General features: G+C 38.4%; 1 protein-coding gene across 4 annotated transcripts in view; it reads right to left on the bottom strand.

Annotated features, from left to right (window-relative positions):
• Positions 1-20,981, bottom strand: part of zanl (zonadhesin, like) — a 40,390-nt gene extending 19,409 nt beyond the window's left edge. For 2 of the 4 annotated variants that reach the window (XM_058396093.1, XM_058396090.1), the window contains exons 1-47: positions 20,868-20,981; positions 20,092-20,117; positions 19,326-19,472; positions 17,673-17,938; positions 17,049-17,133; positions 16,801-16,953; positions 16,249-16,419; positions 16,047-16,144; positions 15,440-15,518; positions 15,143-15,331; positions 14,868-15,061; positions 14,638-14,779; positions 14,234-14,478; positions 13,990-14,138; positions 13,487-13,615; positions 13,235-13,373; positions 12,992-13,133; positions 12,666-12,862; positions 12,436-12,574; positions 12,190-12,306; positions 11,790-11,914; positions 11,441-11,586; positions 11,043-11,186; positions 10,776-10,883; positions 7,251-7,420; positions 6,790-6,992; positions 6,525-6,666; positions 6,251-6,361; positions 5,976-6,172; positions 5,746-5,887; positions 5,342-5,586; positions 5,098-5,246; positions 4,671-4,799; positions 4,419-4,557; positions 4,176-4,317; positions 3,850-4,046; positions 3,620-3,758; positions 3,374-3,490; positions 2,978-3,102; positions 2,613-2,758; positions 2,151-2,294; positions 1,886-1,993; positions 1,329-1,498; positions 883-1,085; positions 616-757; positions 353-463; positions 78-274 (exon numbers count right to left, since the gene is read on the bottom strand). In XM_058396093.1, coding sequence (XP_058252076.1) covers positions 78-274; positions 353-463; positions 616-757; positions 883-1,085; positions 1,329-1,498; positions 1,886-1,993; positions 2,151-2,294; positions 2,613-2,758; positions 2,978-3,102; positions 3,374-3,490; positions 3,620-3,758; positions 3,850-4,046; positions 4,176-4,317; positions 4,419-4,557; positions 4,671-4,799; positions 5,098-5,246; positions 5,342-5,586; positions 5,746-5,887; positions 5,976-6,172; positions 6,251-6,361; positions 6,525-6,666; positions 6,790-6,992; positions 7,251-7,420; positions 10,776-10,883; positions 11,043-11,186; positions 11,441-11,586; positions 11,790-11,914; positions 12,190-12,306; positions 12,436-12,574; positions 12,666-12,862; positions 12,992-13,133; positions 13,235-13,373; positions 13,487-13,615; positions 13,990-14,138; positions 14,234-14,478; positions 14,638-14,779; positions 14,868-15,061; positions 15,143-15,331; positions 15,440-15,518; positions 16,047-16,144; positions 16,249-16,419; positions 16,801-16,953; positions 17,049-17,133; positions 17,673-17,938; positions 19,326-19,472; positions 20,092-20,117; positions 20,868-20,941 — 6,972 coding nt within the window. In that variant the 5' untranslated portion in view covers positions 20,942-20,981. The remainder of the gene's footprint in view (positions 1-77; positions 275-352; positions 464-615; positions 758-882; positions 1,086-1,328; positions 1,499-1,885; positions 1,994-2,150; positions 2,295-2,612; positions 2,759-2,977; positions 3,103-3,373; positions 3,491-3,619; positions 3,759-3,849; positions 4,047-4,175; positions 4,318-4,418; positions 4,558-4,670; positions 4,800-5,097; positions 5,247-5,341; positions 5,587-5,745; positions 5,888-5,975; positions 6,173-6,250; positions 6,362-6,524; positions 6,667-6,789; positions 6,993-7,250; positions 7,421-10,775; positions 10,884-11,042; positions 11,187-11,440; positions 11,587-11,789; positions 11,915-12,189; positions 12,307-12,435; positions 12,575-12,665; positions 12,863-12,991; positions 13,134-13,234; positions 13,374-13,486; positions 13,616-13,989; positions 14,139-14,233; positions 14,479-14,637; positions 14,780-14,867; positions 15,062-15,142; positions 15,332-15,439; positions 15,519-16,046; positions 16,145-16,248; positions 16,420-16,800; positions 16,954-17,048; positions 17,134-17,672; positions 17,939-19,325; positions 19,473-20,091; positions 20,118-20,867) is intronic. The other 2 variants (XM_058396091.1, XM_058396092.1) reach the window with 2 other exon arrangements.
• Positions 20,982-26,176: the final 5,195 nt, after the last annotated feature.

Below are 26,176 nucleotides of genomic sequence, written 5' to 3' on the forward strand. Positions count from 1 at the left end.
ATCCCACTTACACAATGAATAGTGCTGCCTCTCTGCTAGATGTAATTTTGACATTAACCAATGTCAATTGTATATACCTCATAGTAGTTATTGTCTTCATCCAGACATCCACAAGTCTCAATAGGAACACAGCGTTTTCCCTTGAACACAAAACCTGGTTTGCAGAAGCAGCCACTGATACAGGAGCCAGTGCAGTTGGTGGAGGGTTCTTGACAGCTGGGAATGCAAGCTGGACCACACTCTATGTATTCAGCATCAGGAGGACACTTCACTACTGATGGACAAGAGAAGCGGTTAGAACAGGATTGTACTGATGGATATACTGTACAGAGGATAATACAAACATTTTTACCTGGTGTTGTTGTTGGCAGTGTAGGAGACGTTGGTTTTGGAGTCGTGGGTTTAGGCGTGGGAGTCTGTGGGGTTGGCGGCTGGGGTGTTGGCGGTTTTGTTGTGTGTCCATCTATAGATCCAAAATGCCAGAAAGTAAAACGTCATAGAGGTTAAAAAACATTTGTACTGTGTAAAATTACATTAGTACAACATTCATCTATATTCAGATACATGAACATTTTATTATTTTTACAGTGTACGTGCTGTAGTAATTTCCTTTACCATTAGGTTTACAGATGTACACTCCATCCAGCAGTTGGCAGGTCTCTGTAGGTAAACAACTGGTGTTGTAGCATAGAATGGTTCGTCCACTTAGACACACACACTTGTGTTCACAGCCTTCCAGGTACCAGCTCTCATTCACCTAGACAATGTACAAAGACACTAGTGAGTCAAATGGCCAGTTGGAGTACCATTTGACATAATATGATTACTTACAACAGTTCAATTTATCTGTGAGTGTGTGTGTGTGTGTTGTGTGAAACTCACAGGGTGGTAGGAGCCTTCAGGGTCCACACAGCCACAGTCTTTTAGAGGTACACACTTGTTGTCACTCAGAACAAAGCCAGGGTCACACTTGCAGCCTTCAACACACTTCTGTCCACAGCCAGGTGGGCCGCTCACACCCACACATGTCTCTGGACATGAACTCACACACGTAGAGTAGTGGCTGTTAGGGGGACAAACCAGAGCTGCGAAGAAAAGGGAGAAAGAGGAAGGAAAACATTGAAAACTACAGCATATTTGTTTTCCTTGTCTTTAGCATAATTATCTTACATGCTTAATAAACTGTAAGAATATACTAATATTCTTAGTTCACAAAAAAACAAAGTGGAAATGGTTTATAATATTTTACACCCAAAATTGGTCAATAAGTCCCTGAACTGGTCATCGAATGTGTGTGTGTGTCTACACTACTATATGGTGAGACTCACGGCAGAAGTCTGGCTCCCTCCACTGATGCACTGGAGCTCCGGCACCAAGACAGGCATCAGTATAAGCCTGGAGTTGGTCACACAGAGTTTGCAGCAGTCCATCATAGCGGCACATATCAAACACACAGCTCTGGAAGAACGGCAGAGGGTCCACCACCTTTATACAATCCCTATGGTTGTAAGAGGGAGGAGAGAATAAACAACAAAAGGAACATAATAAGTTATAACTTATATGCACCCCCTGTCTATATTTGTATCACACAATTATCTCACATTAGTATATTGCATTTAAACACTTATGATGTGGTTTATTGTGTTCTTTTTTGCTTTATAGCTCTCATGTCTTGATGTTTTATTTGTTTTTTCCCAGTTATTTTGTAAGTGTGTTATTTCTAGTGTACACACTTGTATCCTGTTGCTTATTAATTTGTTTAAGTGAACTTCAGGTGTTTAGAATAACAGTAGAACAGTAGGAAATTCTTCATGTTGTGTCTCCAGGGATTTTAATCAAATAATTGTCAATTCTTTAGAAATCTACTGGTGTGATATTAGCTCACCTGAACGGTCCTGCAGTGTCAGTGATTTTTCCACATTTCTCTGGTTTAGACACTTCAGCCTCCAAACTTGGGTCACACGGTGGATCAGGTGTGACATCAGGCTTGCACCTACAAACACATCATGAACACCTTTTACATCATAGTGCAAAAGTTCTACAGTGAGGATCAAATATACATTGTGTTTGTCATTTAAAACATTGTTGTGCTATGTAAGAAAAAGGTGTGACAGGAATTAAACACAGAAAGTGAAACAGGATAGACTAACGTTTCATCTTCATCTTTATCGGTTTGCCAGCTGTTGCCAAACTGATCTGAGCTGCCAGCCAGGGAACCGTCTGGCTTCGTAAAATCGTTGTTGGGGTTTCCGTTGTAGTCTCCACACAAACCACACATCTGATCATAGTAAGTACTGAGAGAGAGCGAGAGAGAGAGAGAATGGTATTAGGAAACCATGAGAAATATCAGCAACTAAGACATTTTTCTACTATGATTTGATTTGTCCTGTCACTCTTTTCAAATATTACTAGCTTAGTGTACCTTACAAAACTGTTGTTGCTTTTTTTCTATTAATGTTGCAATCTATGCTTGAAGCAACCAAATATTATTTATGTTTTCAATATTCTTACAATTTCTCACTTATCTTTCAATCTTTAAGGTAAAATATTTGAAACTTAAAACTAAACTCTGTTTGTACTCAAGACTCGAAATCTCATCAGTAAAGCAATACCTGGGCACAGTGATCTTAGCATAATGGTTGCCATCCCAGCGCACCTCCAGACCAAAAGTAGTGCTGAGGATAACATACTGCCCAGCTGAAGTTAATGAGATTAGAAGAGAGGGAGAGTGGGGTAGAGCTACTTTACGACCGTTCACCTGCAGTGGTATGAAAGATTAGAAGAGAAACAGAGAAAGAAAGCTGGATTTAAGGGATAAATTTCCTTTATGAATGTAAAAGGATTAAACACAACGGAAGCAAAACATGTTGTAAAGGACAAGATGAGAGGATTAAAAATGTCCTTTATAAAGTATACACATTTTTTAACATTGCAGGAATTAATAAAGCAAAAAAAAATTAGCTACTTTAAGACTGACCAGAGTGGTTCTGCTCTTCATCATCGTTACAGTGATACCGTTGACAGTCACATACAGCTTCTTAAGATAAGATACACCAGTGATTCCTCTCTCTTCATTTTTTCCCTCCACAGAGAACCAGGGGCCTGTAAAACACCATCATTACAATAACCTCTGACCGTTACTACTTTGCTGTACAAGTGTTCAAAATACAAGAAAGAAAAACATTTTCTATGATTTAATGGATTTTGAATAAACTGCACAAAGCTAACTAAGATTAAGGAACATAAATTTGTACACATGGAGTGTGTTTCTGCTCAAACAGTGACACATGATAAACATGACCAAATAAATGTGAAATTTAGTGTAATGGTTACAAAGTCTGCCTTTCAGATGGCTAGGAATAAAACAACTCACCAGTGTTGTTTCTGCAGGTGCGGGCCAGGGTGTAGGTGCAGGTGCCCATGAAGGTGTAGAATTTACCATCAAAGGTGTTGTAATGGGGGTCACCAGATATGATACAGTCCTGTGAGTCTAGTTGGGAATAAAGCATAGATGGCTTGACACAAGCACTTAAAACAAAGTTTATAAAAGAACATCATTGTCCTAGGCAATATACTGACAAAAATGATATTTAAAAAAATGCTGTAAAGAAGTACTAACCAACTGGGTAGCATCCTATTTCTCCTCCCTGCACACCACACTGCTGCATGGGAGGGCATTCAGCAGCACTGCAGGTGACAAATGGAGGGTCACATTTGCACAGCAGCTCACAGTCCTTAGTGTAGAACTTGTCACCCGGCTAACATACAGGGACAGAAGGCACAACAGTTCAGAGAACTCGTACAGTGAACTCATTGGCTGGCTTGGCAAAGAAATTCTGACTCACTCACCTGGTAATATTGTCCGTTATGCATGCAGCCACATGTGTTTTCCTTCACACACTTGCCACCACTGAGTACGTATCCAGGGTCACACTCACACCCCTCAGAACAGGGTCCAGTGCACTGGCTGGGTAGAGGAGGGCTACAGGAGGGCTGGCATGGAGACACGCAGGGGTTGTAGTGGCTGTTGGGTGGGCATATAAGAGCTAAAGAAAAACACAAAATGTTACTCTAGTATTCCATCTGGCTTTGAAATAAAATCATGTTACAGTATATGCTACAGGCCTACACTTCTATTTAAAAAGATTTTAAGGGAGTATTTATTTGACACTCACGGCAGAAGGTACTGTTCCTCCATGGTCCGATGCTGACACCACGGTCTTGACACTCATTTACGTAAGCTTCAATGGCTTCACACAATGCGGAGTTAGGGCCACCCAATGCACACAGGTCAAACACACAGTTTTGGAAGAAGCTCTACACAAAAACACGCAATTAAAACGAAGCACAGAGTTACTCTTATATGACAAAAACAATCATTCTGTTCAGCTGTATATGGTCTGGTCTAATTAACCTACATTAGGGTTGACTTTTGGGTGACAAACTGCAAATGGGCCTTTGCTGTCCAATATAATTCCACAATAAGCGGGACTCTCATAAAGGTCCTGATCTTTGTCTGTGCAGCCTGGATTTGGGTCGACTGGGGTTTTATTGCAGCTGAAATGTAAATGCGAAGAAGTGTTACTGCTCGCTCGAGGTACTGACATCGGAGGGAGTAAAGAACATCCAATCCCTCTGTACATGTACACAATAAAAAACCAATGGCTCACTCAGGGTCTGTGTTCCAGCTGTTGCCAAACTCAGTTGGACTGTTGACCAGTTCACCGGTGGGGGTACGGAAGTCATCATTAATGTTGCCATTGTAGTCTCCACACAGGCCACAAAGCTTGTCCTTGTAGCTGCACAAGCACATTATATATAAGAATTACAGTAATAACGTAACCTTGGATTTAAATTCAGGTGTGTTCTATATTCACATTATCAGGAAAAACATGACAAATGTGTTCTATGTTTCTCCTCATGGTGTCAATGAATGCCTTCATATGCAATATTTTTTTTGCATATAACAGCTGTTTAATTCATTCATTTAAAAAATTTGGTGAAAAAAATGGAAGTCAAATGGATTTCTTTCAGAGATTTCTTTCTTTCACTGTATTAACAGGACATTAATCATTATCACTGTAACACAGCACTCACTCTTTGATAACTTTGATGTCCATGTAGTGGTTTCCATCGTAGCGAACTGTCACACCAAACTTCATGGACACTGTGTAGAGTGTCCCCTGTTTGAAGATGTCCACTCCAGCAACAGGACTCAGTGGTATGTTCACTTTGGTTCCATTCACCTGAGAACAGTTAGACAAGAGTATTCAACATGACTGCAGAATCCAGATTTTCACTATCTTTGTTTTCTACAGTGATTCTTTCTCAGTTTCCTCACCTGCACATCTCCTCCTTTCAGGATGGACACCTTCACTCCCAGAGCATGAACATGGACAGCACTCACATAACTGACCGTGGGAATGTTGTAGCGATTCTCATTATCAACATAGACAGCGAAGTGAGGCACGTCTGTGCTGTTACATGGCTCCGTCATCAAGTAAGTGCAGTTGCCCATGAAGTCATAGTATTTCTTATCAAAGGTGGTGTAGTGTGGGTCACCTGAGGCGATACAAGTCGAGGTGTCTGTACATAGAAAAGATAAGCAAGTGTTAAAAATCCAAATAACATACAATTGTAAAAATAACTAAACTTCATGAAGTAGCCTTATTTGATCTTTCAACATTATTACATCCAATAAAGCTTATATAATTCAATCACATCATTGCAAGCTGTACACAGCACCTTTAGGATAGCAGCCATGGATTCCTCCCACTTCCCGACATTCTTCTGTGGGGTCACAGCTGTTGTCCACACAGCTCAAGGTATAATTGCCTGCACAGCGACACAGTTTGGAGCAGCCGTTCCCAAAGACAATCTCTCCCGGCTGAAAGAAATATCCCACTTACACAATGAATAGTGCTGCCTCTCTGCTAGATGTAATTTTGACATTAACCAATGTCAATTGTATATACCTCATAGTAGTTATTGTCTTCATCCAGACATCCACAAGTCTCAATAGGAACACAGCGTTTTCCCTTGAACACAAAACCTGGTTTGCAGAAGCAGCCACTGATACAGGAGCCAGTGCAGTTGGTGGAGGGTTCTTGACAGCTGGGAATGCAAGCTGGACCACACTCTATGTATTCAGCATCAGGAGGACACTTCACTACTGATGGACAAGAGAAGCGGTTAGAAGAGGATTGTACTGATGGATATACTGTACAGAGGATAATACAAACATTTTTACCTGGTGTTGTTGTTGGCAGTGTAGGAGACGTTGGTTTTGGAGTCGTGGGTTTAGGCGTGGGAGTCTGTGGGGTTGGTGGCTGGGGTGTTGGCGGTTTTGTTGTGTGTCCATCTATAGATTCAGAATGCCAGAAAGGAAAACATCATAACGGTTAAATAACATTTTTGCTGTAGTTCGATTACAGTTAGTATCAGTACAACATTCATCTATATTCAGAAATATTATAAATATTTTATTATTTTTACAGTGTACGTGCTGTAGTAATTCCCTTTACCATTAGGTTTACAGATGTACAATCCATCCAGCACTTGGCAGGTCTCTGAAGGTAAGCAGCTGGTGTTGTAGCATAGAATGGTTCGTCCACTTAGACACACACACTTGTGTTCACAGCCTTCCAGGTACCAGCTCTCATTCACCTAGACAATGTACAAAGACACTAGTGAGTCAAATGGCCACTTGGAGTACCATTTGAAATAATATGATTACTTAAAACAGTTCAATTTATCTGAGTGTGTGTGTGTGTGTTGTGTGAAACTCACAGGGTGGTAGGAGCCTTCAGGGTCCACACAGCCACAGTCTTTTAGAGGTACACACTTGTTGTCACTCAGAACAAAGCCAGGGTCACACTTGCAGCCTTCAACACACTTCTGTCCACAGCCAGGTGGGCCGCTCACACCCACACATGTCTCTGGACATGAACTCACACATGTAGAGTAATGGCTGTTAGGGGGACAAACCAGAGCTGCGAAGAAACGAGAGAAATAGGCAGGAAAACATTGAAAACTACAGCATATTTGTTTTCCTTGTCTTTAGCATAATTATCTCATATCCTTAATAAATTGTAAGAATACACTAATATTCCTAGTTCAGAATTCGAAACGGATTAAAATATTTTATATTTTACATTATTTTACATTTTTAAAATACTTTACACCCAGAATTGGTCAATAAGTCACTGAATGTGTGTGTGTGTACACTACTATACTGTGGTGAGACTTACGGCAGAAGTCTGGCTCCCTCCACTGATGCACTGGAGCTCCGGCACCGAGACAGGCATCAGTATAAGCCTGGAGTTGGTCACACAGAGTTTGCAGCAGTCCATCATAGCGGCACATATCAAACACACAGCTCTGGAAGAATGGCAGAGGGTCCACCACCTTTATACAATCCCTATGGATGTAAGAGCGATTTAGTGGATTAGAATGAGAGAGAGAGAGAGAGAGAGAGAGTGAGAACAAAAAAGAAAATAACAATATATTAACCTATATAAGAATATAAGAAAATATCTCTCAATATCTTGAACAATTCCAGTTAGCATTATCATGTGCCTTAGCAATGTTATGTGGAATATGTGCTGTCACTGTTGTCATTGTATAATGCTGCTATCATTACTGGTTCTAACATTGTAATAGGCACTAGGTTTTTTGCACCTTAATTCCCAATAATTGTAATAGCATATTACAATTCTCTCTTAATAGCATATTACATTTAAACACATATGATGTAGTTTATTGTTGTGTGTTCTTGTTTGCTTTATAGCTCTCATCTCCTGATGTCCATCTCTTGATGGACATCTCATCTCGTCACTCATCAGACCGCCCCCGAGAAAATCCAGATAGAATTATTTCGCACAGGGAAACTCTCCTTCTACATTATATCATCCCCTTCAAATACCATTATTTTGGGCATTCCCTGGCTATGTCTCTACAACCCCCACCTATCCTGGAAGGACAAGGAACTCATCCAATGGTCCCCCTACTGCCTGAATAATTGCCTACACAACCCTATCGCTCGCACCTGCCTTATGACTGGTGTGGAAAGCCCAGAAACTTATGGACCATTGACGATACCTCGAGAATATCATGACCTTCGAGAGGTTTTCAGCAAGGAAAAGACCACTACCCTCCACCACAAACACCAACACCACCCATGGGACTGCATCATAGACCTGTTACCTAATGCCATGCCACCCAAAGGCTGAGTGTACCCAATGTCTCCACTGGAAAGTCAAGCTATAGTCCACGTCAGAGAGGAAGGCGAATAGAAGAAGGCCTTCTACACCACGAGGGGGCACTATGAGTACTTGGTAATGCTGTTTGGCCTGACCAATGCACCTGCCATTTTCCCGGCCTTTGTGAATGAAATATTCAGAGACTTGCTTCATCAGTATGTCATAATCTATATCGATGATATTTTAATTTATTCAGCAAACCTTGAGGACCATGTACAACATGTACTCACATACTCACAGTACTAACTCACCTCCTGCACCACCAGTTATACGTAAAAGCAAAAAAATGAGTTTCACAAGGACATGGTGACTTTCCTGGGATACGTAATTTCACAATGGGGAGTAGAAACAATCTGATCCAAACCTCCCATTCATAGTAGAGGTTTATGCCTCCACCTGAGGACTAGGGGCAGTATTGTCTCAATACCATGGAGAACCGGGAAAATAGTTCCCCTGTGCCTTTTATCTATGGAAGCTGACGTTGGCAGAGGTAAACTACGATGTAGAAAATCATGAATTGTTGTCCATCAAAGAAGGATTAGAGGAATGGTGACACTGGCTAGAGGGGGTGCAACATCATTTACTGCTCATCACTGATCACATGAACTTAGGATACATAAGGAATACCAAGTGCCTATATCCCAGCAGGCTAAATGGGCCCTGTTTTTCAAAAAGTTCCACTTCACCGTGACCTACAGACCAGGCACTAAGAATGGTAAAATAGTCACCCTTTCTTGCCTCCATGACCATGTGCATCTGCCCTCATGCCCTGAACCCATTTTACTACCCTCCCTTGTGCTTGCACCTTTCAAATGGGACATGATAGAAGAAAAAACACCAAGACCAGCACTTGGAACCACCCCCCATAATGTCCTACCACTAAGCAATACGTGCTGGTGGCACTAAGAGAATGAGTAATTCAATGGGTCTATACTGCACTCAGTTCTGGTCAACCGGGCATCTGAATAACCACAGCTCTCATACAAAATGGATTTTGGTGGCTCTCACTGGCTCAGGATGTAGCAGACCATGTCAGAGCCTGCCCTGTCTGTGCCCAAACTAATCCTAGCCAGCAGGACTCCTGGAACCACTGCTCATACCATGACGACCCTGGTCTCACTAGGGAGTAGATTTTATCACGGATCTCCCCTGTTCCAATGGATAAAAAACTATTCTTGTAGCCGTAGATCAGTTATCTAAGGTGTTCTGCCTCATCCCCCCCTTAAAAGCCTGCCCACAGCTATGGAGACTGCTATGGCCATGTTTCATCAGGTTTTTAGAAATAGCATTCCAGAAGATATTGTGTCTGATAGAGGGACACATTTTACCTCCCAGATTTGATGGGCCTTCTGCAAGCAACTAGGCATTAACGTCAGTTTGACCTTCAGCTACAATCCTTATTAATGCCTTAATCAGAAGATTGCCAAATACACTCAAAACTCGCCCACACGCACCTCCACAGGTTTAACCCCCTTTCAGTGTGTCTTGGGTTACCAACCACCACTATTCCGCTGGTCTGGGAACCCTGTGACATTCCTGCCGTGGATGATTGGATACAAGGAAGCCAAGGACTATGGGAAAGTGCCCATGTGCACATCTAGGGGGCCATATGCCAACAGCAAACTCAAGCAAACCGATGCAGATGCCCTCATCCCAGGTATCGAGTGGGACAATGGATGTGGCTCTCAACCCAAAATCTAAAGCTTTGGCTAACCTGACATAAACTCAACCCACGTTTCATAGGTCCCTTTCATTATCATAAAACAAATCAATCCGGTTACCTTTCACCTCCAATTACCTGCTTCATGCCGTATCTACCTTAAATTTCATGTCGCCCTCCTTAAACTGGTATACCCTCCCGCCAACAGTGCACCCACCAACTGGTAGGGTTATGGCCCAGAGGAACAATCCTGGGTCAACACTACAGACATCCTGTACTCGACCCTCATCGAGAAATTCCACAGACTACACCCCGGCAAGCTCCATGACCGTATAACACCGAGAGGTGTTCCTAGAGGGGGGCTATGTAAGATCCCAACCTGTAACACCCCCCTAAACTTTTTTTACTCTACGTGAAGTATTGTTCCTTAGCAACTTACCAAGCCTTATATTCTCATGTTATTGGTATATGTTTATGGCCTCGCTATGTTTTTTGTTTTCTGATTTCCTGGTTTGGGATTCGGTTTTGGTTGCTAGTTTGTTGATTTCCCTGGTTATTGATCTTTTGCCTGTGATTTTGTTTTTACCGTGTTTTGTTTCTTGCCTGTCAATTTTAGATTTGTTTGTTTTTGTTTTTATTTGTTGTTATTAAACCTGAATATGGATCGTCGTTCCACCATGTCTAGAGGATCATTACACACACTCGCATCGTGTTGTTTATAGATTAGTTTAACTAAAGTTCAGATGCTCTGGATAACATCAGATCAATAGGTAATGTCTCATGGTATGTCTCCAGCTATTTTAATCAAATGATTGGCAATTCTTTTGAAATCTACTGGTGTGATATTAGCTCACCTGAACGGTCCTGCAGTGTTAGTGATTTTTCCACATTTCTCTGGTTTAGACACTTCAGCCTCCAAAATTGGGTCACACGGTGGATCAGGTGTGACATCAGGCTTGCATCTATAAACACATAATGAATGTCTTTTACATCATAGTGCAAAAGTGGTCCAGTGTGGATCAAATATACATTGTGTTTGTCATTTAAAACATTGTTGTGCTATGTAAGAAAATGGTCTGACAGAGAAATTAAATACAGAAAGTGAAACAGGATAGACTAACGTTTCATCTTCATCTTTATCAGCTTGCCAGCTGTTGCCAAACTGATCTGAGCTGCCAGCCAGGGAACCGTCTGGCTTCGTAAAATCATTGTTGGGGTTTCCGTTGTAGTCTCCACACAAACCACACATCTGATCATAGTAAGTACTGAGAATGCGAGAGAGAGAGAAACTATTATTATGAAACCATGAGAAATATCAGCAACTAAGACATTTTTCTACTATGATTTGATTTGTCCTGTCGCTCTTTTAAAAAATTACGAGCTTAGTGTACCTTACAAAACTGTTATAGCTGTTCTCCTATTAATATTATAATCTATGCTTGAAGCAACCAAATATTATTTGCCTTTTCAATATTCTTGCAATTTCTCACTTATCTTTCATTCTTCAGTAAATCAATACCTGGGCACAGTGATCTTAGCATAATGGTTGCCATCCCAGCGCACCTCCAGACCAAAAGTAGTGCTGAGGATAACATACTGCCCAGCTGAAGTTAATGAGATTAGAGGAGAGGGAGAGTGGGGTAGAGCTACTTTACGACCATTCACCTGCAGTGGTATGAAAGATTTGGAGAGAAACAGAGAAAGAAAGCTGGATTTAAGGGATAAATTGCCTTTATAAATGTTAAAGGATTAAACACATAGTAAAGGACAAAATGAGGGGATTAAACATTTCCTTTATAAAATATGTACATTTTTTAACATTGCAGAAATTAAAAAAGCAAAAAAAAATTAGCTACTTTAAGACTGACCAGAGTGGTTCTGCTCTTCATCATCGTTACAGTGATACCGTTGACAGTCACATACAGCTTCTTAAGATAAGATACACCAGTGATTCCTCTCTCTTCATTTTTTCCCTCCACAGAGAACCAGGGGCCTGTAAAACACCATCATTACAATAACCTCTGACCGTTACTACTTTGCTGTACAAGTGTTCAAAATACAAGAAAGACAAACATTTTCTATGATTTAATGGATTTTGAATAAACAGCACAAAGCTAATTGACATTAATAGACATAAATTTGTACACATGCAGTGTGTTTTTCCGCTTAAACAGTGATACATGATACAAACATGACCAAATAAATGTGAAGTTTAGTGTAATGGTTACAAAGTCTGCCTTTCAGATGGCTAGGAATAAAACAACTCACCAGTGTTGTTTCTGCAGGTGTGGGCCAGGGTGTAGGTGCAGGTGCCCATGAAGGTGTAGAATTTACCATCAAAGGTGTTGTAATGGGGGTCACCAGATATGATACAGTCCTGTGAGTCTAGTTGGGAATAAAGCATAGATGGCTTGACACAAGCACTTAAAACAAAGTTTATAAAAGAACATCATTGTCCTAGGCAATATACTGACAAAAATGATATTTAAAAAAATGCTGTAAAGAAGTACTAACCAACTGGGTAGCATCCTATTTCTCCTCCCTGCACACCACACTGCTGCATGGGAGGGCATTCAGCAGCACTGCAGGTGACGAATGGAGGGTCACATTTGCACAGCAGCTCACAGTCCTTAGTGTAGAACTTGTCTCCCGGCTAACATACAGGGACAGAAGGCACAACAGTTCAGAGAACTCGTACAGTGAACTCATTGGCTGGCTTGGCAAAGAAATTCTGACTCACTCACCTGGTAATATTGTCCGTTATGCATGCAGCCACATGTGTTTTCCTTCACACACTTGCCACCACTGAGTACGTATCCAGGGTCACACTCACACCCCTCAGAACAGGGTCCAGTGCACTGGCTGGGTAGAGGAGGGCTACAGGAGGGCTGGCATGGAGACACGCAGGGGTTGTAGTGGCTGTTGGGTGGGCATATAAGAGCTAAAGAAAAACACAAAATGTTACTCTAGTATTCCATCTGGCTTTGAAATAAAATCATGTTACAGTATATGCTACAGGCCTACACTTCTATTTAAAAAGATTTTAAGGGAGTATTTATTTGACACTCACGGCAGAAGGTACTGTTCCTCCATGGTCCGATGCTGACACCACGGTCTTGACACTCATTTACGTAAGCTTCCATGGCTTCACACAATGCAGAGTTAGGGCCACCCAATGCACACAGGTCAAACACACAGTTTTGGAAGAAGCTCTACACAAAAACACGCAATTAAAACGAAGCACAGAGTTACTCTTATATGACAAAAACAATCATTCTGTTCAGCTGTATATGGTCTGGTCTAATTAACCTACATTAGGGTTGACTTTTGGGTGACAAACTGCAAATGGGCCTTTGCTGTCCAATATAATTCCACAATAAGCGGGACTCTCATAAAGGTCCTGATCTTTGTCTGTGCAGCCTGGATTTGGGTCGACTGGGGTTTTATTGCAGCTGAAATGTAAATGCGAAGAAGTGTTACTGCTCGCTCGAGGTACTGACATCGGAGGGAGTAAAGAACATCCAATCCCTCTGTACATGTAAACAATAAAAAACCAATGGCTCACTCAGGGTCTGTGTTCCAGCTGTTGCCAAACTCAGTTGGACTGTTGACCAGTTCACCGGTGGGGGTACGGAAGTCATCATTAATGTTGCCATTGTAGTCTCCACACAGGCCACAAAGCTTGTCCTTGTAGCTGCACAAGCACATTATATATAAGAATTACAGTAATAACGTAACCTTGGATTTAAATTCAGGTGTGTTCTATATTCACATTATCAGGAAAAACATGACAAATGTGTTTTATTTTCCTCATGGTGTACAGTTTATATCATTCCTATGAGGGCATGATGGTAAAGCCAATCAGCAAAATAAAAAATTCTTCAAATGCAATATTTCTTTTGCACAAAAACAGCTGTTTAATTAATTCATTTAAAAATTTTGGTGAAAAAAAATTATAGTTTTGGTCGCAAATTGATTTCTCTCAGAAATGCCAGTGTAGAGCTGGCATGCCCAGGAAACAGGAAAATAACAGGAAATTAATCATTATCACTGTAACACAGCACTCACTCTTTGATAACTCTGATGTCCATGTAGTGGTTTCCATCGTAGCGAACTGTCACACCAAACTTCATGGACACTGTGTAGAGTGTCCCCTGTTTGAAGATGTCCACTCCAGCAACAGGGCTCAGTGGGATGTTCACTTTGGTTCCATTCACCTGAGAACAGTTAGACAAGAGTATTCAACATGACTGCAGAATCCAGATTTTCACTATCTTTGTTTTCTACAGTGATTCTTTCTCAGTTTCCTCACCTGCACATCTCCTCCTTTCAGGATGGACACCTTCACTCCCAGAGCATGGACATGGACAGCACTCACATAACTGACCGTGGGAATGTTGTAGCGATTCTCATTATCAACATAGACAGCGAAGTGAGGCACGTCTGTGCTGTTACATGGCTCCGTCATCAAGTAAGTGCAGTTGCCCATGAAGTCATAGTATTTCTTATCAAAGGTGGTGTAGTGTGGGTCACCTGAGGCGATACAAGTCGAGGTGTCTGTACATAGAAAAGATAAGCAAGTGTTAAAAATTCGAATAACATACAATTGTAAAAATAACTAAACTTCATGAAGTAGCCATATTTAATCTTTCAACATTATTACATCCAATAAAGCTTATATAATTCAATCACATCATTGCATGTTGTATACAGCACCTTTAGGATAGCAGCCATGGATTCCTCCCACTTCCCGACATTCTTCTGTGGGGTCACAGCTGTTGTCCACACAGCTCAAGGTATAATTGCCTGCACAGCGACACAGTTTGGAGCAGCCGTTCCCAAAGACAATCTCTCCCGGCTGAAAGAAATATCCCACTTACACAATGAATAGTGCTGCCTCTCTGCTAGATGTAATTTTGACATTAACTAATGTCAATTGTATATACCTCATAGTAGTTATTGTCTTCATCCAGACATCCACAAGTCTCAATAGGAACACAGCGTTTTCCCTTGAACACAAAACCTGGTTTGCAAAAGCAGCCACTGATACAGGAGCCAGTGCAGTTGGTGGAGGGTTCTTGGCAGCTGGGAATGCAAGCTGGACCACACTCTATGTATTCAGCATCAGGAGGACATTTCACTATTGATGGACAAAAGAAGTAGTTAGAACAGGATTGTATTAATGGGCATATTATAGAGCGGTAAATACAATCATATTTACCTGGTGTTGTTGTTGGCAGTGTAGGAGAAGTTGGTTTTGGAGTTGTGGGCTGAGGTGTGGAGGGCTTTGGTGTTGATGGCTGAGCTGTTGTGGGTTTTGCTGTTGTTGGTTTAGGTGTGGAAGGCTGTGGAGTTGTAGGTTTTGGAGTCGAAACAGGTGTTGTCGGCTTTGTGGTTGTTGATGTTACAGCTAAAACAAACCAACAATGCACATTCAGTTTTAAGGTCCTTAAAAAGACAAATGTGAATCACAGAGTACTAAGATACATGTTCATCTTAACATGCTTAGAGGTCTTACCATCACAGGTTGTGATGCACACACTGTCTATTGCAATGTCTGTTTCTGCTGTACTTCCATACACACCAACAATTACAAACTGAAACATAGATAGCTTTTTGCTTTAGAATGAATACAGTCAATTCTGATATATAACTGATATAAAAAGTCTACACACCCTTGTTAAACTGGCAGATTTTTGTAAAAAGGAAAAATAAAAGAACTTGCAATAACATAGCTGCATTACAACTAGCCATACTTTGTCAAGCCACCCTACCCCATAGCCCGAATGTGAATATCACATGAAGAGTAGTCGATTCTTGCCAGATATTCATGCAGATCCTTTTATGTTGTTGTAGGTCTCTTGCCAGCCTACTTGTCAAGTTTGTCTTTGCCACAACCCCAGTTATAACTCATGCAACCAGGTTATAGTAACTTTTTATTTTTCATATTTTTCCCTAAAATGTTGCTGACTGTACTTCCACTTAATTTTTATATGTTGCAATTCCACATTGTGGGAGGAAAAACAAGAATGTTTAGACTTTTTTAACTGGTTGAATAAACAGCAGAAATATATTAAGATATAGGATATATTCATTATTTCAAAGCTACTAAGTATAATCCATACCTGTATATCTCTTGTGGTGGTGTATTTGACCTCTGCTGGCTTCCAACCTTGTCCTTGGTTTCCTTTGATGCTAAAAACAGGGTACCCCAGTGTTCCTCCTAAGGATTTTCACATTATGTAGTGTTTAAAAACTACTGAGCTGAACACAAAAATCATTTAATTCCTTTTAAGTGTAATCTATTTTTCTAGAGCATGTTCTTACCACTGATGACAACATGGACATTAAGTTCCATGTCTGCAGCAGTGCCATACATATAGTAATGAAAGTTCAGCTGCAGGCAGTTTGAAGATGGCACTGGTATAGATGGACTCCACAGTTGAGCTGAGGCCCCTGGGATACTATCAGAGGAATCCATCAAGAGATATTGTCCCACTGTAATAAAAGATTTGTAAAGTCACATCCAGTAGTTTTATTTCTGAAGTAAGGAATATACTGAACATATTGTAAAATCCAATGATTGCTTAAAAGGGCATACACATATAAGATGTTAGACACTATCTAAAACATTTGTGCAAACAAAAATAACTGCACAGATTTATATTTTGTAGTTCTTATAAAACAGATATTGGCAAAAAATAATAATTTAGATAAATGATTTACTACACTATATTAAGTTATATACACTTCTTTAAATGTGCAGTAAAAAGCAGATCCATGATATCACATTTGAACAATAAATAATTACAACAGAACACAGAAAACAGAATCAAAAGACAATAAATGTATTGAAATTCATATTTTCTTTTTCCTTACAGCCTGGTTTGGAGAAATCATCATCAGGACCTGTATCAGGTATTTCAGTGGGTCCATTCCAAAAAGTCCAACCAGACAGTGCTGGATCTGAGGTGTCGGTTGTCCATCCACAGAGCTCATCAGCTTCATCAAAGTCACACTGAGATATACACCCTGTGCAAACAAGTGAGCATATCCACACATATCTCACAAATTTGGTCATTTTAAATTTTTTTTCAGTTCAGTGTAGAATAAATAGATGAATGTACCAGGACAAGCGCCCTCTGTGATGTTAATGTTGTCCAAGGCTGTATCGCATGATGAGGAGAACCCACGCTTTGCTTCAAATACAATCTGAAAGATAAGATAACTTTATCTTATAAGCAATTGCACAGATATTCGAAACATGTTAATTAAATTTATCGTTCACACAAGTATTTATTACACCACTACCACGCAAAAATGTTATGCATTATATAAGTTCTAACAGTCCTAGCCAATATAGAACTATATTGGCTATAGTCACTCAAAAAGTCACTCAACCGTATAATAGGAATTTGTGTGTTTGCAAATTGTAGCATAATAAGATTTGGTATTTTTCATGTGCTGTTCTTGAGTTGTTTTAGATACGCTTATACTAGTTCTAACAGTCCTAGCCAATATAGAACTAGTATAAGCGTATCTAAAACAACACAAGAACAGCACATTAAAAATACCAAATCTTATTATGCTACAATTTGCAAACACACAAATTCCTATTATACGGTTGAGTGACTTTTACTACTCGAAAACAATTCAACCCAAATTTATTGCAGTTTTTAGAACCGAAGATTACCAGTATCCAGTCCAATGGCATGTTGGTTTCCGATCAAATAGGATTATTATTTACTTACTTCAACAGACTGTTCTGCTGGTTTGGACACAGTAACAGCTGCTCCAAGCCATGACGGACTCTGTATCCCAGTTTTCTGCCATAGTAGTTCCTCTGCAACAGGATACTTGGCCAGCAGTGTCAAAGTGTTGCTGTCATCTGCACCATACATGTAGTACCGAAACTGCACACAAATCTGAGCTGGTGTGGAGCTTAACACAGGACTGAGCAGGCGTGCTTTCTGTCCATTACTAACATTATCTGCTTCTTGGTATATGTAATAGCCATCTGGGGATAGAAACAGAAGCTAACATTATTTAATCCTATATACATATGCTTAGTAATTAATTTAGATATCATCTTTGTACAATGACTAAGAAATCTACAAAACCAAAATGGCAGGTTTTTGTGATAGAAAAATATTAACCCAAAACAAATGTTAAATTACAATGTATAAAAACAGTACAATAATCTAGTTGCCTATGGTCACATACCCTTAAGTACTTTGTTTAAGCACCTTTTGATTTTATTACACAAACTTTAGTGTTTTTTGCGGAAGAATCTAAAAGCATGGTACATCTTGACATCTCAGCCTGCTTCAGGTCGCCCCACAGATTTTTTATTTATTTTATTTTTAGTTTGATTGGAATTATGGAATTATTACTTTAAAGAATTGGTTTCATTAGACCATAATGCATGGTTAAGGGTGATTTAGTTGCTCTTGGATGTTTTTTGTAAAAAGAAAAAAAATACTTCCATTTAGTAACTCTATCCCATAGCCCAGACATGGGAAGAATATTGTTGTCACATGAAGAGAGTAATTGCTACTTTTTTTTCTGTCTGTTCTGTGATACAGTGTTTCATGGTATGTTTCGGAAACTCTTTAAAACTCCTCTCCTGATCAATATCAATAACAAACGCATGGTTTCTAAGCTTTTTGCGGACCATGGCTTCAGCATTCGGCTAAATCCACGAATATTCTGTATTTTGCGTTATTCATAATAATTACGTTGATTATAGCTGTACAATAATTACTTTTGAACATGATAATGAACATAATTGGCACATTCAGAACACATCCCCGGTTATAAAAGATTGTGCACACTTATACAACCACGTTATTTTAATATTTTATTTTTTCCCTAAAATATTTCTGATTTTTCTGAATATTTCGTAGCTCTGAACTTAGCTCTGAACTGAAATGTTCTGAAATGATTTATCGTGATTTAATTTTTTACTTCACAAAAAACAGCTATTTTAACAGAGATGTGCAGACTTAATATCCATTGCAAATACACTCACTGTAGGTACATATAGGTGCACTTTTTCAATGGTATGCACAGTTTGTCAGCTCTACACCACCCCATCAGTAAATGGGACTACCATAAATGGGACTAACACTGCTGACCATGTATTATTTAGTTGACAGACCATCATTAAGGAGCAACTGTAGCATGCACATACATACAATGTTAAAGTTATAAAACACAGGACACTTTATTAGATATGTGTGCTGTGTTTAGATATATCTTTCAGTACAAAGGTTTGAGGCTATAGCTCATCTTTTGCTAAACACAGTTTGTGCCCTCCATCAGTGGATACATATGGTAAACTATTTTAAACCAAGAAATGACATTGCATTTTTGACAGATTATCTCTTGATCTCTGGACTTACTGCCATCAGGATAGTCCCCACTGGGTCCAGTGCCAGTTGTGGGTGTGGGACCCTTATGGCGAATCCATTCACTCTCATCTTCAGTGTCTTGCCGAAAATCACAGAAGGGAAATCTGTTGTCATTGAAGTCACAAGCAGTTATCACTGCTGCAATGGACAAGAAAAGAGAGAATTTAGGTCACAATGCTGCTTGACCAATCCTATTTTGAATTATAAATCAGAGCATGATATATGCTTTATATATACTATATATCAAAGAAAGAGAGAAAAGGGATAGGAAAAGTAAGACTACATTTGCCAGCATAGAGATTTAGCTATATGCAGTGTTGTCTTTAAGATGGTTTAATAACAAAATGGCAGATACCTAATATATAGAATATTGTGGAAATAAAGCCTGGAATAACCCTGGATCAATGCCATAATTATGTTTTAATGTGTTTCAGAGAACACCAAGTACAGTTATATTGTAGAGTTTACTGTACTCCACCCTTTTATGCCCTCTATTTGTGTTTGCCGCTCTGTGCTCTTCTGGAGGGCTTCTGTGCATGCAGGTTGTTAGGTGATAAACATGTTTCATGGATGCATAAGAACTTTGGAACTATGCTTTAGCAAAGAATAAAGCTAATCTCACTCAAAGTATAGGTTGTCATGGGAGCAGAAAAACAAGTTAGTGCAAACAAATCAAGAGACTAGTGGAAAGTGTGCACCATTTGCTATGTTAATGTTTTTTTTTGCCATATTGATAAAATTAGTGTAACAAACCTACCAGCATCATGTTCAATAAAATCATTCCTGAAAAAGATAAAATATCAGATTATTGTAATGAAAGAATGGAAAATGACAAATAAACAATTATATTTAATATATCTATCAATATCTATATCTATCCATCATGCATATATATATATATATATATATATATATATATATATATATATATATATATATGCATATGTATATGTGTGTGTGTGTGTGTCTGTGTTGACTGCTTTTAAGATTAAATATCAAATGTAATGAAATTTCATAAGAATACAAAACCCATAAAAAATGTTTTCTGTAATTACATTAAAAATAAAATTTGCATATTCTTTATAGTAACTAGCTGATTTAACAGTAGTAATAAGTTAATAACTAATTATTACAATTATTACGTTTTTGGTAATACATTTTATACATTGAGACATTTTTTACATTTTAATAGAATAGAATAAAATCACACCCAATGCATCAATAAATTAAAGATGACTGAACTGTAAGATAAGGATGAAATCGATTATATCAGACCTTTTACAGGTGATTTAAGCCTCTAACAAGTTATACTAATACTAATTATACTAATTATTTTCTGTAGTTCTATTGAGATGTTTATATATTTAATATGGAATACATCACTTATTATTGTAGTATGTAAGATGTAACATTATAAGAGATTAATTAATATAAATACATTAATATCAAACAAAATAATTACTGCTAAAATGGAACAACAACCCAACCTCTGCCCAAAAAAAATCTCTAAATGATTAATTAATTTTACCTCACCTATTATCAGTATTTCCAAAAGTGTAGATGCCACTTATCCAGATTAAAATTAATAATAGATTTAGGGGCCCCATAGCTAACTGATGCAGTTAGCATTACCGAGACAGATGCAGTGGAGCAAAGAGACTTTATAAAGGCTAGCATACAGGGAGGGGGTGGGGGGAGAATTAGTCTGAAACTATCATCTCATGTTCTTTCATATTCTTACATAGCTTGTTGCACAACCAATTGAGTAAATCAGTAACTGTTTGTGTTAGTGTCAGGGTGTGCCGTTGCCCTGCTGGAAGCTGTGTATGTTTGCTGCTACAGTAGGGTGTACAACACAGTAGTATTACCCAATTTGGGCTACAAACTGTTCAAGAGAATTTGAATTCTTTGAGAAATCGATGTACTAAATTCACTGAAGTGACACCCTAATCCAGAACATTCAAACCTCAAAAACATAACAATGGCTGCCAAGCCTGGTAAGTTCAACTGCACTAATGCTCAAATCCCACTTAAATGTTTCTAATCTTCCAGTTTAATAGAAATGTTTAATTACAAATATTGTCATCAGTAAGAATTTGTGTTAATGACTGCCCATCAAGCTGATTCCACAGATTTATGAAAAACCTGACCATCAATATTAGAGTTTTATTCATGACTAGACAAGACAAAAAGATCTAATGTGGCTAATGTCAAAAATTTCATAAAAAAAATTGCTTATTATTTTCATAACAAATTTCTCTTTATTTCCAGCTTTAAATGGAAAAAGTTTTTCCAACATGATTATTAGACTCATGGACTCAACTTTGAGCCTAAGAAATGCATTTCTTATCAATTTAATAGCTTCTACTAGAAACATATGAACCATAAGCGAAACCCAGCCCAGATTTTCAATTGTGTCATATGCTCATAATGCAGAAGAATCACTGCTGTCAGAGGTGTTCCACCCTCTGATAACATGTTTTATGAGAGCTATAAAAAACAGTACTTTCCTGAGAGCAAGCTGATATCACCCGTTCATGAACTCAGTGGGGAAAAAGTATCATACTGTAAACTGTCCTGAGGTCCTTTACTACACATAGCTAGTTTTGTATTACACATTGCCTTTGTAATTAAATCCTTCCAAATTTCAAAATATAGACATGATGAAATGTTCTTGCCTTTGTTCCCCTACACTTTCGGCACATCCTCCAATTACACAATAAAATTGTGAATCACTATTTGTAAGTAACTTGGTCAGGATTTGAGGAAAATTATAATTTTTTTTACAGAAAACTGGTTGTGTTAGTCATAACATGAGTCAGGTAAATAACTTGTACAAAGGGCATCTGTCAAACTTTTCATGTCAATTACACTGTGCAATGTGTGTCTAATGATCTTCCTGATCATGAGACACACAATAAAGATCCACACCTAGAAAATGAATGCTAGTGTAATCAGATTTAATTTATAAACATTGTCTGTAATTCTAGGTATAGTAACATGTACTGGTATGTATTTTTTCCAAATGAATGCTTGAGTAAACAGTAATTATGTCCATGCCTTACAAATATTTTATGGACAGCAGTGCCATTTATCCTTTCTATACACATCTTTCCAAATTGTTTCTGTGTGTCCCAAAAAGGGGAAAAAACTTTACTATACTGGGTGTCGTATGTTTTTTTGAGTCTGCACTTTTAGTTGAGAGATCATAGAAAAAAATTACTACTATTAAGATAGCTAGATAGCTAGATAGACAGATAGATAGACAGACAGACAGACAGACAGACAGACAGACAGATAGATAGACAGATAGATAGATAGATAGATAGATAGATAGATAGATAGATAGATAGATAGATAGATAGATAGATAGATAGATAGACAGATACAACTTTATTGTCACAACCCTCTAAAATGCAAGTAAATTTCCCGCTATGCGACTAAGAAATGTTTTAATTAGCTAATGGGTGGTAAATTTTATGATTTTACTCATCTGTGATCACTGGGAATAAAGGGACATGTCCCCCCATTTTCCAAAATCCTGTTTGTGCCCCCCCCCCCACTTTCAAGTTTTTTTTAAATTTTTTTTATGAGATTGTGTGACAATTTTGCATCCTGTGTACCAAATAAGAAGTGTATTCAACCCTGAATGTCTATTGTGTTATCTATTTTCCCATTCTTTTGGATTATAGAAGTAAGGATTATAAATCGTTACTTCCTACCCTGCTATAATACAGTGCTGGATGCATAAAAATAATCTAGTTTCGGTATTTGTGCTGCACAGACATTTAGTAGCAGAAATGAGAATATTTTAATTTGTTCGTTAACTAAGGGTGGTTGTTTATGCATTAAAAAGGCAATTATTGAAGTAATGATCAACATTTTCATATAATTACATATTAATGTTGCTGCTGTCTATCTGCAGTTGATATTACAGAACAGTGATGTAACACACACAGTTCATAAAAGCTTTTTGCTTTTTCTATTCTAAATCCCTGCGGTTTGGTGGATGTGTCTCTGACAAACATCCTGTGCACCAAGTGGTTTATTTTACATTTTCAGGTACAGCGGTTAGTTTAAAATAAAATTTGTATAACAGTGGAAATTGAGTCTCACATTATTTAAATTTTATTTACACACGAAACATTAATGGTGAACATTTTCAACTTTATAAAATGATTCTCTCAAGTCCTAGTGATCGGCCCCTGTTAAACAATAAAGAAAGTAAGAGCTCTTTTTTTATATACATAGTTTAGTGACCTACTATTCTTTTTGGCAGAATTTATCATTATAATCAACTTAATTATTTCCTGGATCTTGTATCACCAAATTCCCTAAAGGTATATAAATGCAGGAAATGGGATTCAAATCAAAAACATTTTCCCCATTTTGTGGCCCCCCCACTTCTCAAACCAAAGTTACATCCTTGTCTGTGATCAAGTTTATTTAATCATCATTTAGTTAATCATCAGTTAGATAATCATTGTGTACTGCCAGTTAAACATCTTGTCTCTGGCACAGAGCTGTCACATGATCATGCTGATGGTTTGACTGACTGCATTCAATCCTAAATGTCACAATTTGAATTAGATGACTGGAAGCAAAAGCTTGTTGGATTTTGTGCTCATGGTGCAAATGTGAACATGGGCCAAACAGCTGGTGTTGTTGCAAAACTGAGAGTGGACAATCTGATAGACAAAAACTGATAGACATTCACTGTATGGCTCACAGGCTGGAGCTGGCACTTCTTGGGGTTTTGAAAGAGTTGAGCTTAGTGGTGGGGTTTCCAATCTTATCCAGAAAGGGCCAGTGTGGGTACAGGCTTTTGTTCCAACCAAGCAGAAGCCACAGCTAAGTCTACTGAAAGCCAAGATCAACTGATTAAAAAGGTGGAACCTGGACACACACCGGCCATTTGCGGATAACATTGGACACCCCTGGCTTAGTGAGTCATGTAAATGACAACTGAAATGGCATTTGATTTGCAAACCTACCATTTCCACCCAAAGAGCCACAGAGAAGACAGTTTGTGACGAATTTGAATCTAGCTTCTACAAACCAAAGCCACATTCAACCATAAAGAATAATTCAGACAGATAGAGTATGTTTTGTTTAATTTATTATTATTATTATTTTGTTCATTTGCAGTTCAGGCCTTTCATATAAAATGTCTGGCCAGTAAAAATTTTATTAGCCAATGCCGACTCAAGCATCATTGTGTTGGTAGAAGGTTGTGTCATTGCAAATTATAGGTACATAGCAACGAAAAGCCATTTCTACCAGCATCTACCAAAAGTGCAAATAGTATAAATTGTACAAATAAACAATAAACAACAAAAATAAACAAATAAACAATTAATTATAAATTAATTACAGCATGATTGATGAGTTTTATAGCAACTATGTTAAACCTTTGATTGTGACATTTTAGAAGTTAGGAAAGCTGTCCAATCTGTAAACCTGCCTGACTGATGTTTTTACTGCTGGAGTACTTTTAGTTTTTAATGAAGACACTGTTAAATAAACAATAGCACTATATAATATGCAGCGATATTTTAGATTTTTTGTCAAATTCTTTCACTTTAGAGATAGAGATGGCTCATGGGAATGTTTGGGTTTAAAATGTGGTCATGGAAAACAGTGGACAGCAGTTACAAATGCTTTATTACAGCGAACTTACATTTAATAGATTTGCATTTGCTATAAATACTTTGCGAGGGCAAAATGAAAGACATGCAACATGCACAAGCAGCAATTAAACAGTATGCAACGATTCAATTCAGTTCATGGGTTTTTTAGTTATTAGAGTAGTTATAAAGCTGTCTTGAACTAAAATGTATGCAAACAGACCACAATTGTGAGAGTGATCTCTGGATAGTCTCCTTCTTTTTATTGCCATTAACTACATTGTGTAGCAGTGAAATACTGCAGTAATAACTGTTGTAACAGAGGAAAGTGTTTCCAGTGACACATACCGCCACAAAAATGCCACATCCCGCTTGCTCAGTCAACCAGCTGTCTAAGTAACAAGTGAACTTATATTTAGTAAACAACCAGCAAACTAACTAATATTTACTGCTTTAAGAGCTGTAACTAGCTAATAGCTCGCTAGCACATAAGCTAAAACTTAAACCTTAGTGCTGATATTATTTTTCGTTAGTAAAAATTAATAAAATATTTTCTGTTACTGTTCCTGTATAAATTGTACATACCTGTATATAGTGTATATAGTACATGCAATGTTAGTTAATATTTTTATTCAAATAGTTACCTTTATCTTTTTGACAGTTAGGGTTATGCCATTTTTAAATCGGGTAAATAAAGCAGAATCAGTTTGATAGATGCGTCACTTCCCTTCTTGCTGTCCCAGTGAGCTGCTTACACAAACACTTCTGCATTTTATTTACTGCTGTTGCTGTGTTTCCGGTTTATTCACTACACTAAAACCTTTTTTTAAAGTCGATTTCTGCAACAGCTTTCTGCAAAATCTGAATGTCAGTGACGTTTAACACGTGTGTAAGAGTACATGCAAGGCCTCTATTAGCAAACTTCAAGCTGTGTGTTTGATCATACACAGTTGTGGAGGAAAGTAATAACTGTTAACAGAAATAAACACACAAGCTAATGATAGCCCACATACACTATATTGCCAAAAGTTAAATCATTGAATTCAGGTGTTGTTTTTCAGGGGTTGGGCTTGGCCCCTTAGTTCCAGTGAAAGGAACTCTTAATGTTTCAGCATTCCTGACCACAACCTGATAGAACACCTTGGGGATGAATTAGAGCGGAGACTGTGAGGCAGATCAAAACTGGTATGTCTGCCTTTACATGCACATGAATGT

The sequence above is a fragment of the Hemibagrus wyckioides genome, linkage group LG07 (assembly GCF_019097595.1).
Source record: "Hemibagrus wyckioides isolate EC202008001 linkage group LG07, SWU_Hwy_1.0, whole genome shotgun sequence".
Lineage (NCBI taxonomy): Eukaryota > Metazoa > Chordata > Actinopteri > Siluriformes > Bagridae > Hemibagrus > Hemibagrus wyckioides.